We start from the raw sequence: 14,277 nt of genomic DNA, 5'->3' as shown, positions 1-14,277 counted from the left end.
AGGTGGTGCTTTTGTATAAAACATCACTCAAAGATAAACTCATCTCTGACTAATTTTGTATCTCTATACATCTTGAGCTTTGATTGCATCTTTCCAAAAGCCAGCCCCAGTTATTCCACTTTTTCCTCTGATATATATATATATATATATATATATATATATATATATATATTCTCACTGCTCATAATTACATTTTTAACACCATCCAGTTCTCTCCATTTAAAAAGTACGATAATCACATATATGAGTTGGCAGCTTTGCTTTCCTTTGTTTCAAATGAGTGTGTCCGTATGGATTATTCTTTGCTGTAACTCTTCCTCAGAAAAAGAGGTTTCCGTATTCTCTTGACACTGTGGACTAGTAATATTGACTCTAGCTGTGGATGTCAGGGCAATCAGAACATGAGAACAGTGCAAGCCTCATAGCATGGACATCAGCAGTACTGCGGTTTATCCTGATGAAAGTCACTGTGGTTGCCAATCTACACTTAGAGCTTCCTGCTTCTCCCTCCAGAGTTTCAAGTCCCTAAGTTCCCCCACATTTTGTCATAAGGGCAAGTAATACTCTCCTGGAACAAATAAGGGCTAGGGGTTGTATAAACACAATAAAATTACACTAGATCCTTCCTGACAATAACCTTTTCTTAGGCAAATCCGGATTCACCAATTAATGGCAATTACAAATGAGAGGAGTGGTACCCTAGGTTCCCTAGCAGGGTGAGACTAATATTAGGAAAGTTGAGGTCATTGTGCAAAGCAAACAGCATTTTTATCCCGTGTAGCTGAGAATATGTGAAGAAAGTAAAATTATACCTGTTTTAGTGAAGTAGGAAATCTAAGTGTTTTTAAAATTTCTGCAGATAATTGCCAGCCTCCTCCCTCCATCCTTTCGCCTTTCCAGGCTATTCCCTAGACATGGTCGTGGGTAGCCTCTTAAGGATGCTACTCCCCTGAAATCCGAACTCTTTTCCCTTTCTCTGAAGCCTGTGCAGCTTACTGTGTAAGTGCTTACTAAATTGAGGGAACCATTCATATCCAAAATAAGCTCTTTACACTAATTTTCAAACACTGGCATTAGTAGATCAAGGACGTATAACTCCAAAGCTAAACCATGCGTCTTAAAACCTTAGATTCCATTTCGGAGCTAGTCTAGGGGGAAATCCCACCACATTGAGAATGCTCTCCTTCCAGCGTGTCTGGTTACCCCTTTTCAGCCCCGCAGGGCCAGGGTGAGGGAGCTTGTCAGACCAGCGGTGTCCTCCGTGAGCCAGGGCCAGCTACACCCTGTCATCCCCCAGGAGGGGGCGGGGGGGGGGGGGCAAACGGAGAAGGCGCTGCCCTCTCCCGTGCCTCTGAGCACCGCCTCCCGCTCCGGGCATGCTCTGGTGTCTAATGCGAGAGTCTTAAGCTGATGTTTGATGTACTTGTGAGTTCCTGGGGGCTCCAGGCCTCCTCCATCTGTAACTGGGTTTCCTTTCCTCCTACAGAGCTTGCACTAGCACTCATTTATCTCAGAGTTCAAATCTCTCCCTGCCTTCTACTCAAAGCCTCAACATCAAGTCAGAACCTGTTTCTCCTCCTAGAGACCGTACCACCACCCCTTCGAGATACCCACCACACACGCGCCACGAGGCGGGGAGGTCTCCTGTTGACAGCTTGAGCAGCTGTAGCAGTTCCTACGACGGGAGCGACCGAGAGGATCACCGGAACGAATTCCACTCCCCCATTGGACTCACCAGACCTTCGCCGGACGAAAGGGAAAGCCCCTCCGTCAAGCGCATGCGACTCTCTGAAGGATGGGCAACATGATCAGATTATTACTTACTAGTTTGTGTTTTTGTTTTTTTTTTCTTGCAGTGTGTGTGTGTGCTATACCTTAATGGGGAGAGGGGGGTCGATATGCATTATATGTGCTGTGTGTGGAACAAAAAACAAACAAAAAAAAGTCAGGTACTCTGTTTTGTAAAAGTACTTTTAAATTGCCTCAGTGACACAGTTATAAAGATAAACAGAAATTGCTGAGATAAGCTTAGCACTTGAGTTGTACAACAGAACACTTGTACAAAATAGATTTTAAGGCTAACTTCTTTTCACTGTTGTGCTCCTTTGCAAAATGTATGTTACCATAGATAGTGTCATGTTGCAGGTTCAACGTTATTTACATGTAAATAGACAAAAAAAGGAAACATTTGCCAAAAGCGGCAGATCTTTACTGAAAGAGAGAGCAGCTGTTATGCAACATATAGAGAGAAAAAAATGTATAGATGTTGTGGACAGACCCGGCAAAGGGTGGCCATTGGTAAGCGTTAGGAACACGCCAGGTCGCCTGCCACCCTGAGGACGCTCACAAACCTGCAGGCATATCATTGACGTATGGCACTCAATCAAAAGGATCGATGACCATTCAAAGAGGACCATACCTATTTAAAAAAAAAGTGGAGTTTGAGGGCTAACGTATTTAAGTAAAATAAAGGAATCTGGGTCTGCATCTCTTATTAAATAAAAGTATAAAAAATATGTACATTACATTTTGCTTATTTTCATATAAAAGGTAAGACAGAGTTTGCAAAGCATTTGTGGCTTTTTGTAGTTTACTTAAGCCAAAATGTGTTTTTTTCCCCCCTTGATAGCTTCGCTGATATTTTAAACAGTCCTGCTAAAAAAAAAAACAAAAAGGACTTTTTGTATAGAAAGCACTACCCTAAGCCATGAGGAACTCCATGCTTTGCTAACCAAGATAACTGTTTTCTCTTTGTAGAAGTTTTGTTTTTGAAATGTGTATTTCTAATTATATAAAATATTAAGAATCTTTTAAAAATCTGTGAAATTAACATGCTTGTGTATAGCTTTCTAATATATATAATATTATGGTAATAGCAGAAGTTTTGTTATCTTAACAGTGGGAGGGGGGATATTTGTGCGGTTGCACATTTGAGTAACTATTTTCTTTCTGTTTTCTTTTACTCTGCATACATTTTATAAGTTCAAGGTCAGCTGTCAAAAGGATAACCTGTGGGATCAGAACATATCACATGGCAACACCCTAAATTGTCTTTAATACAATTAGCAATCTATTGGGTCAACTGACATCCATTGTATATATATACTAATTAGCTTATTTTATGCTTTTTATTTTTGAATTTTCATCAAACGCAGGGCCCCTTTCTGATCTCACCATTTCACCATGCATCTTGGAATTCAGTAAGTGCACACCCTAACTTGCCCATATCCTAAATTATCTGGTTGGTTTTCAGGCCAGAATTTGTTATGCTTTTAGAAATATGCCCAGAATAGAGAAGCTGTGCTGGGGCCCGTGTCCTGCAAATAAGGCCCTAGAAACAAGTGATATGAAGTTTGCTCGATGTATAAGTTATAAATTCCCACAGAAGAAAAATGTGAAAGATTGGGTGCTAGACAAGAAGGAAACAGATAAAGAGATAGTTGCTTCACCATCCATTTTTAATTATCTTAACTGACCCTTAACAATCTTGTCTGCAATGTAGGACTGTTGAACAATCCCAGTGTGTCAGGACCCCCCAAATGTCAACTTCTGCATAAAGCATGTATGTCATCTATTTTTTTTCTTCAATAAAGAGATTTAATAGCCATGTCAAGAAATCCCATTAAAGAACCTCTCTATGTCCCTTTTTTTAATTTTCAAGAAATAATGACTCTTGTCTAATATTTGTCTATAAGGGCTTCATTTTCAGACCCTTTAAAAAGTGAGTGCCATTAAAAAAAATAATGTTGATATCTATTGTTTAAAAAAGATTTCAGTCTAGGAATGATTTTTCTTCTCTTGGAATGTGGAGGTCTGTCGATCCATCTCCAATCATCCCCAGGGACATACACAGCAAAGAAGATGCAGACAATAAGATCGACACTGCTACATCGTGTGTAGGACATTTCTTACCCATTTTTTTATTTTTCTCTTTTACTTATAAAGTTGCTAGGTGTTTCTCATTGAAAAAAGGCTGCCGCTGGGTGGCAAACGCCAAGAGACCTTACTAACGAGGCTATATTTTTCTTAACTTAATCTGAAATCTACAATTAGACCACAATGCACCTTTGGTGGTATCCATAGAGGATGCTAACCTGCCTTGTACTAATGTTTTATATACTAAAAACAAGCAAAAATAACTATTAATCATTTCATATATCCCACTACTCAAGGTATCCATGGAACATGAAAGAAAAAACATTTATGCAAAGGAAATACAGAAAACCATTGCTGAAAATAGACATACACGCATTCACACATAGGGATAAGAAAACTAAGAAGTCATTTTTCTCACCATAGATTTGATCCCATCCTTACAAACACATCTTTATGACTTGATGTGTATAAAATATGCAAACATATCACAAATGTTCTTTGTCATTTCAAAACACTTGATCAATATCAGTAAAAAAAAAATGTATCCGTGGGTGGGAAAGGGTCATTATGTGAAAATATGAAAAAATAGCCATATTAACTTTTTACCTGCACTTTGCCTCAGCAACAAAGAAACAGTGCATTTCTAATGCTGAAAATAAAGTAAGTTAAAGTGCCAGCAGAAGCCTTGGCTATTTGTAGCAATTCTGGCGATAGTTTTATAAGAACATGAAAAGAACAGAATCACTTGAAAATGGATGCCAGTCATCGCTTGTCCCCACTGCTGAATTCGCAGAAAGTGGTGGCAAGCTCCTGAAGGGATAATCTGAGGATTTTTTTAAAGATGATTTAATGAGAAGAAGCACAATGTTGATTGTGATGAGTCACTCTCTGTAAACGATCACTGTCTCTCTTTACCCTTATACCTTATCTGTAATTTACCTTTGATTGTATTTGCAAAGCTAGTATGGTTTGGATTTTTTATCACAGTAAACCCTTTGTATTCAGAAGTGTAGGGCAGAGCCCTAAGGGAGTGATGTTCCCGTAGTCATCGTAGAGGACATTTAGGCTATGTTCTTCATTGCAAATCCAAGAACCACAAGTGACATCTCACACAGCTCCAAGCATGTTATGCCTAACCCTGGTTTGAAAGATTGTTGGGTAACATGAAGCTTACATACTGGTAACACTGATGCCATATATGCAAGCTGCACAACCTGTATATTGTATGCATTGGTGCGTGGAAGGCTGTTCATTTTGACCTTTTTTAAAATTGTGCTTTTTTTTAGTAAAATGGCTTATTTTTTTCCCTAAGGTGGAACTTAGTATTTTGTAATGATGAATATGAAAATGCCTGTCATCTTCAGCTCACTTTCAGGTTAACTAAGGTGAGGACTTTCAAACAATTCAAATACATTTTTTTTTAAAGAAAATAGCTGCCCTCTCACAACGTTATGTATTTGTTTTTCTTACACACCCATCTTTTAACTTAGAAATAGCTTTTTTTTTTTGCTCCCTTTATTCTTCTGTTTGTTTTTCCAGAGAGTAATGCTTGTATTTCTTTCTTAAAAAAAAAAACAAAAAAAACTTTTTTTTTTCAAGAAGCAATAGCCATTTGAACTCTCAATAAAGGCTCTTGCTTAAGCGTGGCATACTTCATCTGTTCCCGTGGGTGCCATCTGCTGTCTGGCGTCACTTATACAGCGTGAATTTCTTGCCACTGCAGATCTTTTGAAAGATTGATGGGATACTGGTGTCTGTTAGAATGCTTCAGACTGCAGATGTAACGTAAAGGCTTTTCTTAAATATATTTTAACCAAAGATGTGGAGCAATCCAAGCCACATATCTTCTCCATTCAATTTGTCCGTTTGGGTTATTTTTCACAATCTGGTATTGCATTTGCCTTCCCTGTCCGTACCTCAAATTGATTCATACCTCAGTGTAATGTAGAGAGGTCAGCTAAGCGTGGGGTTCTGTTGTGGTCTGAATTCAGCACCCGTGTTCTCTCAGAGCAGTGTGGGCTGGGGGCGCCGCACGGTGGGACTTGGATTGCTTCCGATGGTTTGCTGTATCCCTTTCCTTCTTTTTCCTGGGGACTTGTTTCCATTAAACAGTCGTTCGAATCGCTTGTAAATGAGGGTATACAAGCATTTTGCAACAGATACTCAAGTAGAGGTTCACAGCGGCATAAGCTGGACTTTGTCGCCACTAGATGACAAGATGTTATAACTAAGTTAAACCCCATCTCTGTATCTCAAGGGACTTCATTCAGCTGTCTGTAGTGGAAAAGTGGGGAATTTTCCAAAGTTTCTCCTGCTGGAAATAAGGTATAATTTGTATTTTGCAGACAATTCAGTAAAGTTACTGGCTTTCTTAGTGATGCAGTGTCTGTGGTGCATTTTTTTAATTGATGTTTTGCCTTTTTAATGTATTCTGCTTCGTCGTATGTTTTTCAAAGTAGCTTCTCCCACAAGGGCACATGAGCTTTCTCAGTTTTTGGTTCAAAATACTCAAAAAGAGGGATATCTGGGTTTAGGAGGAAGGGTGGGTATGAATTGGGTCAGTGTTCCTGGGCTGATCATGTGTATCTAGCCAGTGTGGGAAGTTCAAGGTTCTAATTGACTTCAACTTCCTTATCAAAGCATTTCTGCCCTAGCCGGTTTGGGTCAGTGGATAGAGAAGGCCTTGGGACCAAAGAGTCCTGGGTTTGATTCTAGTCAAGGACATATACTTCATTTGCAAGCTCAGTCCCTGGTCCTGGTCAGGGTGTGTGTATAGGCAGCTAATCAATGTGTCTCTGTCAACTCTGTCTCTCCCTCTCCCCTCTACTATCTTTAAAAATCAATGGGAGAAATATCCTTGGGTGAGGATTAACAAAACTAAATAAATAACAGAATCTTATTGGAAACAAAACTGCACTTCCAGGGAAGTCTTTGATAACTTGCTTAAATACACAGAATTTTCCAGAAATGAAAGAAACTACAATTCGATAAGTTAAATTTTTTATAAATCAAAATGTGTATAAAGTGTTTCTAGACTTATTTCTGTTTTCTTCATCAAAATAGTTTCTTTAACCAAAAGCATTTGAAAATATGGGCTTACTAGTATATCTAAGTATTTGAGAAAGCTAATAAATGTGTACATTTTTAGAAATGTCCTTAGAAAGACCAGTGTAAAGACTGATCCAGGAAATGAAAAGGAAAATGAAAAGGCACTGGCCAGCCAACTGAAGAACTTGAACCTTGCTTTAGCAGCGATGAAGCGAGGGATGCGGCTGGGGGAAATGTTGCATGTGGCTTCAAAATCGCAGTGTTTTTCTCTTCTTTGTTCTCTTAATTCACTTTTAGGGAACATTTATTAAGCAACTGTGATGTGTAGTCATGTGGTGGATTCTAGGGTAAATGAAGAGATAGCCCTGGCTTTTAAGAAATTTATAAACTCATAGGAGATTACAAGACTAATAGCAAATAAAAATGTTCTCAGAGACTGCTGCCAAGTGTAGGAGGAAACCACTTTGCTCATCTTTGCAGTGGAGTGGGGCAGAGGCCCAGCATGCACACTTCACAATCTGCCCGGCAGAGGCAGCCTTTGACTTGTCTTCAGAGGGTAGGTGGGACAGGGAATCCCAGAGGGATGAGGACATGGATGATTTGGGGGCATGACCACCCCACTCCTCCACCCCCCTTCTCAGTTTTGCACTCTCTGCTATCATCAGCTTCGTATTCTTATTTTTATCTTTGATCTTGTGTTTTGTAAGTGAAGTCTGATAGAACAGGAAAGCATGAATGTGAGTAGAACAGATACACAGAAAAGGGTGAAAGGCTTTCATTTAGTATCTTTAATCTTTTTCCTGCTTTTTAAAAAGAACAGTTTCTTTAGCACTGAGCCCCACAAATGAGGACTCCAGTCCTGAGGGCATTCTACAAGGAGGAAATAAGAGGCATAAAGGCACAGAGGTGGGAACACAAGAGACAAATTTGCCAGACTGGAAGAGTTGTTTGGAGTCTGAAGTCTGGTATTTAAGCATTGCAGTGAAAGATTTAGAAGAAATGAAATTGTTAAAATTCAGTAAATGATTGTGTTAATGGTAGGGAAAATGATAGATAAGGGATTGTTAAAGTTTTTAGTATTAAGCTTAATACTAAAGATTCAGATCTTAGGCATGTCCAAACTGGAAATGGAGAGGTCGCTGCTTTGTGAGAAAGGTGATTGTGAGATGTTGTAAATATAGACTTGAACTCAGGACACCAGCTGATGTTGAATATAAAGTTGTGGGGGTTACTCGCGGGGAGGTCATAGGGAAAGCCTTGCACATGAATGAGCTTGTCAAGGGGAAGGTGATGGGAGAGGTAGGAAACAGGTCTAGAAGGAGGTGTGGAAGAGGGGGACAGTATAGTGGAGAAAGCGCCTGAGAAGGAATCAAGAAAGAGCAGTCAGACAGAAAACCAAAAAGTGCTGTCAAGGCAAGAAGGGGTTGGGAGCAGAACAGACAACAGTGTCCAATGCCTTGGCCTTAGGTAGTATCTGAGAATAATTTCAACAAAATGTGAGCAAGAGGTTGACAGCAGATATTGTGAAAGTTCAGGCAATAAGTATGAAGTACTATTTAATGATGTTTGTGATTAAAAGAAGAGAACTTGGTGTAAAGGGTTAGCACGGTCAAGGATGAAGGGCAAGGTGGTGAAAGATCAGGCAATTCCACACTGAACGGAAAGGAGTTAGGAAAACACTTCACCCAAACACTCCGGTGCCAGTCATGCAGAAACTCATGTTCCCGGCCCCTCCGTACAGAGCACTGGTGCCTGGGAGGTTCGAATGCACGGCAACCTGCAGAGATAGGAGCTGGAGCTGGGGTGCATGAGAGTAGGTAGACTGCTAGCATGTTGAGTATCTTCTCTGCAATGACCTTGACCTATAGGGTTTTATTTCACCTGCTCAGTAACCCTGGATGCAGTTTTTCCAGGGGTCATCTCGTCTCCTGGTTGACAATCGGACCAGCTTTGCCCCTCACAAGCTAAGAAGCATTTGTCAAGTTATTTGTTCCAAGTATCAATTTTCTCACTTAGCACTAACTCACAGGGTTGCTCTGAGGCCCAATTAAGACATTCATAGTTGCTAATCATTGAAAAGAGAACCTATTCCCCTACAAATTACTCAAAATAAACATGACCCTACTCTATAAAATACCAGAAAAAATAAATCAGTAAAGTCCTGATTTTTCCTTTGAGGACCACAACATGTGTTGTTGTTGTTGTTGTTTTAATTTCTTAACAATATCACATTCTTTCTCAAAGAACAGTTTGATCTCCCCCTGCTTTGCTAATGCCCAAAACACACATTCTACTTATGGATAAAGAAGTGCCCTGCACCACCCGTCCCACCAGTGGTGCTAAATATATCAACACAGACTTTCCTAGAAGTAATAGTTGTAAGAGGAAAATTACCTCCTTCAAGCATTTGTTTTATGAATATTCCATGTAATACACTTGTTTCTCTTCACAAATAAGAGCCCTGATGGGAAATGCAACCTTGTTTGTATGCAAGTTTATACGTGTAGGGTTTATGTTTAAAATATTGAGAAGGTGCCCACTGATAAAGGACTGTTAAAATAAATCATGTTTCACCATCACAGTGGAATATTATAAAACCGTTTAGGAAACAAAACAAAAATCCTTCTGTGTACTGATATGGACATTTTCCTGGGTATGTTGTTAGATTAAACGAGAGCAACAATGAAGTCATGTATATGCCATCTGTCAGGTAAAAGAACAGGATGCAAAAACAATGTGTCCTTATGTTTAGAAAAGAAAAAGGGAAGGATATGCAAAGAAACCAATAGTCTCTACCAAAGGTAAGAGGTGATAAGATTGGAGGCCAGTCTTAGCAACATAAACTTTTTCATATTGTTTTGATTTTTGAACTGTATGCATATGCTACTTATTCAAAAAGAGAAAGGTTTTAGTTTAGAAAAAAAAGCCTTTCAAACAAATGTAAATGCCACCACCCACAGTGGATTTATAGAAACCTCTCTTTGACTGATGAGGCCTTTGGAAAATGCCAGTGTGCAGAGCAGACCTCAGGGCAGAGGGTGTGCATTTAGGATGCTCCAGGGGCAGGAGCCTTCAGCTGGCATCTTCAGCTAAAGGGCAGGAATGAAACCTCAGGTTAGGGGGTTGCTTCTCTGTTGACTCCGCTAATAGGCAAAAAAAAAAAAAAAAAAAAAAAGCGCCTTACTAAAGCAAGCCATTTTCCCCAGTTCAATCACAAATATTATTTTCTAAGAATATCCACATTTTCCCAGCCACTTACCTACTTTTTCCCCCAGAATTCAGAATTTATTTTATAAAACTTAATTTATTCTGCCTAATCAGGAGTCTATCTTAGTAAGCCATGTAATTTTAAGACAATAAAATACAGGGTCTTGGATGAGTTTCTGTTGAATTTACAGCTGCCCTGCTCATTGTCACTGTAAGCTGCTCCCACATGTGCCCAAACCAGCTCTAATATTAAAACACAGAAAACATGTCTTCCTTACCAACTTCTGTGTTCATACAGTCAGCTGAAGTAGCATGGGCGGTATGTCATGTTTTGATAGGTTCTCATTCGTGAGCTAAATTTCCAAGTAAAATGTAGAAGGCTCAAAACATAATTTTTTAATGTTTTCCCACCTTCCTGTCCTCCACATTTACTATCCTGGTTTATATCTGCGTACACAAAGTTCTACTGTTTAAACATGTTAAAGTATTAGCCAAATTAAAAAAAAAAAAAAGAAAAAAAGAAAGAAAAGAAAATATTTTCTCTACTTCTGAGTTCTACTGACGATAAAGGATAATGCTTTTCACCATCTCTCCCCCTAAATTCTCAGTTCGTGATCATATTTTTCCTTTGAGTTCAATTAAGAAAGAACTGTGTCGGGGGAGGGGGGATTGGAGGTTCCTTCTACATAGCTCTTCCTCTCCAGAGTCCTGTATCGCCAGTATTTAAAGATACTGACAATAATATGAGAATATATACAACAGTCCTTGAAAGCTCACCTTGAGAGGAACAGCTTTGTTTCTGCCTTAACAATGCATTTTGTAAATTTTAAGGGAAAAAAAAGTAATCTCAAATATAAAATCAAAAGAATTGACACAGGACATTGAACTTCTGCATTTAGAAAATTACATATGACTAATTATTAGACAACCCAGAATGTAACCAATGCTAGTGCTAAATATGACAATAATTACCAACGCATCGCTCATTAAAATGTATGTGAGGACTACATTGAGTGGAAGAAGCTGAGCACTAGAGTGAGCATACTGTCTAACTCTATTTAGACAGCCTAGAATTCCATACTGTGTACTTCCATACTGGCCTTGCAACCCAAGAACAGATGGAACTCATCTCTGGTAATAGACATCGAAACAGTGGTTGACTGTGGGAGTGGGGATGGACTGGAAGAAGCAGAAAGGAACTCTCTGGGGGTGATAGAAATGCTCTATATCTTCAATGGGATACGTTGTCAAAATTCATCTAACCATACATTTAAAATCTGTGCACTTCACTCTGTAAAATTTACTTCCCCTGATTGTCGGGTCGCCTCCTGCACCTGAAGGTTCCTGGACTGTGAGAGGGGGCAGGCTGGGCTGAAGGACACACACACCCTCCCCCACCCCACCCCCCCCCCCCCCCGCCCCGTTCCAGTGCATGAATTTTCATGCACCAGGCCTCTGGAAGGAGGTACTACTTCAGGTGCTTCCTGTTGAGGTGAGTAGGACCTGCTTCAATGCAGATAACCCTCAAATTTTCATTGATTCTCAATTCAAATCAAGATCAATGGCTCAAAATTATTTGTTTTTTTAAATCCCTGGACACTTTTCCCCTACAATATTTGTTGACAACTATTCTCAACACTCATAGATAAAGGAAGGTAAACTTCAGTTCAATTCTGGCCAAATAATCATAATTGTGTGGTAGAGGTAAATTAACATGACTATATTCCGACTGATGATGTAATAATATGCATGAAATAATAAATTGACTACTTCAAGAATGAAGGTATTATGTGTTCCAGAATATTATATGACATGAATATTTTGCTATCAAGGGTTTTATGCCATATTTTTACCAAGCTTGCTCAATATAATGTTAAATATCAGAAGATCAAATAGAACAAGAAAGCTAGAATGTTGATCTTCCGTTCCTACACTGTCCCAAAAGAGGTTTCACTTGTCCCCCCCCCCCCCAGGGAAACTAATTTCCCAATGTGTACAGAACCAAAAACGATAGTCATACACAAGCAGTAAAACTGTTCCACTTGCCTTTAAAAGTGATCATTTATCTACCCACCCCTTGAGGGTAAAGGACAACACAAATAAAAATGTAAGTCCAAGTGCATTTTGAGGTGCACCTAGTGAAATCAAGTGCAAGGCCTTTCTGCTTAAGTACTCTGAATCTACCAGTGAGGGAACATTGCATTCTAGTTATTAAGAAAATAAATTCCAAAACATTAAAACACAAAATATTTTTCATAAAGTATTAGGTACTATTTGTTTTTATGCATGTAACCAAAAATATTTATTAACGCTGATTAACATTCAGCATTTACACACACAACTACATATATAAACAACTACATCAGTCATGAACATGAATCAAATTAATACAATAAACCATCAATAAATATCTGTGTTTTCCGATGGTCTTTCCAATGGTCGCGACCCACAGGTTGAGAACTGCTGGCAGGGTTGCCTAAGACCATCAGAAAACACAGATATTTACATTACGATTCATTAACAGTAGCAAAATTACAGTTACGAAGTAGCAACAAAAATAATTTTATGGTTGGGGGTCACCACAACATGAGGAACTGTATTAAAGGATCACAGCATTATAAAAGTTGAGAACCGCTGCCCTAGCTGCTCCCCTGCTGGCCTGATCATTTCCAACTGCCCTCCCCTGCTGACCATCTTGTGGTGGCCATCTTGTGTTTCTATCTTATGGCAGCATCTTGTGATGACGTGAGGGTGTCGCGTGATGGCGCAAGGGCACTAGGACCACCTAGGTTTTTATTAGCATAGACCATACAGGTTAAAGTAGTCTCTAGTCTCAGTCCTGTGCTATTTTAACTATGCAATAAGTAATATCTTAAGTCACTGCTTTTCAACCGTGTGCTGCAAGAATTTTTGAAACATGCAATACCTGCCTGGCTGGTGTGGCTCGGTGGTTGAGTGTCAGCCTATGAACCAGGAGGTCATGGTTCAACTCCCCGTCAGGGCACATGCCTGGCTGCAGGCTCAATCACTAATGTGTGCATGCAGGAGACAGCCGATCAATGATTTTCATCATTGATGTTTCTATTTCTCTCTTCCTCTCCCTTCTCTGAAATCAATAAAAATATCTTTTTTAAAAAGAGAGAGAGATTAAGCAAAAAGTAAAGTTTTCAAATGTGGATTATGATTATAAAGACTTCTTTTATTTTGTTTGCATTTTTCTGTGCATTTGAAGTATTTTAGACTCAAAAATGAAATGTCATTTTAAAAATCTGATATTTTCTGGCTTTAACAAGCTCCTAGGAACATAAGGGATAAGATAAAGCAAAGAAGAATGCACCAACATAATATTTTTATTTATGCTCAAAATAAATGATTTATAATACCATACCTCATAGAAAGTAAATCAAGTTGAATGTTTCAGGAGAAATACTGTCACATTTTTCCATTTTATTTGTAGTCCTACAATCTTATAAATATATCATGTTAGCATCATTTCTTATATTCATCATTTGAGAAGGTTAATAATGTCCTAATTCTAATTATTTTTTATAGAATTTCCAAATAAATGCAATTATACACAGGAACTTAAGGGTTACAGTTTCGTGAAGGATAGTCCCTCCACTCATAATAATGAAAAATTCTATAGGAGCCTATTTCTCCTTACCAACACTTTACATATAACCCAGATCATTTCGATATCAGGGGTTGTATTCTACTTACTCCGTTCTTTGGCATGTTGCATCTTATTTTACCCAGGCACCTGGGGGAACTTATCTCAGAGAATCCTAGCTAATGTAATAATGTAAGTCTGTTGTACCAGCAAGAACTCATGTCTACAAACAGAAATAAAGCCAGAGCTCTTTAAGTTCGCTAAAAAAGTTTAGTCAAAGAAAGTTAGAATTGTCAATGATCTTACATGGAAAGACCCGGTACTATCCAGATACATAATTTTGTACACTGTTACTATACATAATTATGAAGGTTAAATAAGAAAAGGAGGGAGGCCCTGGCCGATGTGCTCAGTGGTTGGAGCATCAGCCAGTGAACCAAAGGGTCGAGGGTTCCATTCCTGGTCAAGGGCATGTACCTGGGTTGCAGTACCTGCATTCTAGTGCCAGTCAGTACTGAGCCATTCATAGGCATTTG

General features: G+C 39.0%; 1 protein-coding gene across 25 annotated transcripts in view; it reads left to right on the top strand.

Annotated features, from left to right (window-relative positions):
- The window catches only part of MEF2C (myocyte enhancer factor 2C), a 159,833-nt gene extending 153,579 nt beyond the window's left edge, over nucleotides 1–6,254 (top strand). For 15 of the 25 annotated variants that reach the window (XM_045571708.1, XM_036409195.2, XM_045571710.1 and 12 more), the window contains one exon: nucleotides 1,487–6,254. In XM_045571708.1, coding sequence (XP_045427664.1) covers nucleotides 1,487–1,808 — 322 coding nt within the window. In that variant the 3' untranslated portion in view covers nucleotides 1,809–6,254. The remainder of the gene's footprint in view (nucleotides 1–1,486) is intronic. The other 10 variants (XM_045571712.1, XM_045571711.1, XM_036409214.2 and 7 more) reach the window with 2 other exon arrangements.
- The last annotated feature ends 8,023 nt before the right edge of the window (nucleotides 6,255–14,277 follow it).

This window comes from Pipistrellus kuhlii, unplaced genomic scaffold, assembly GCF_014108245.1.
Source record: "Pipistrellus kuhlii isolate mPipKuh1 unplaced genomic scaffold, mPipKuh1.p scaffold_m20_p_4, whole genome shotgun sequence".
NCBI classification, from domain to species: domain Eukaryota; kingdom Metazoa; phylum Chordata; class Mammalia; order Chiroptera; family Vespertilionidae; genus Pipistrellus; species Pipistrellus kuhlii.
The sequence above is the reverse complement of the archived record's forward strand: the minus strand, read 5'-3'. Positions and strand labels throughout refer to the sequence as shown.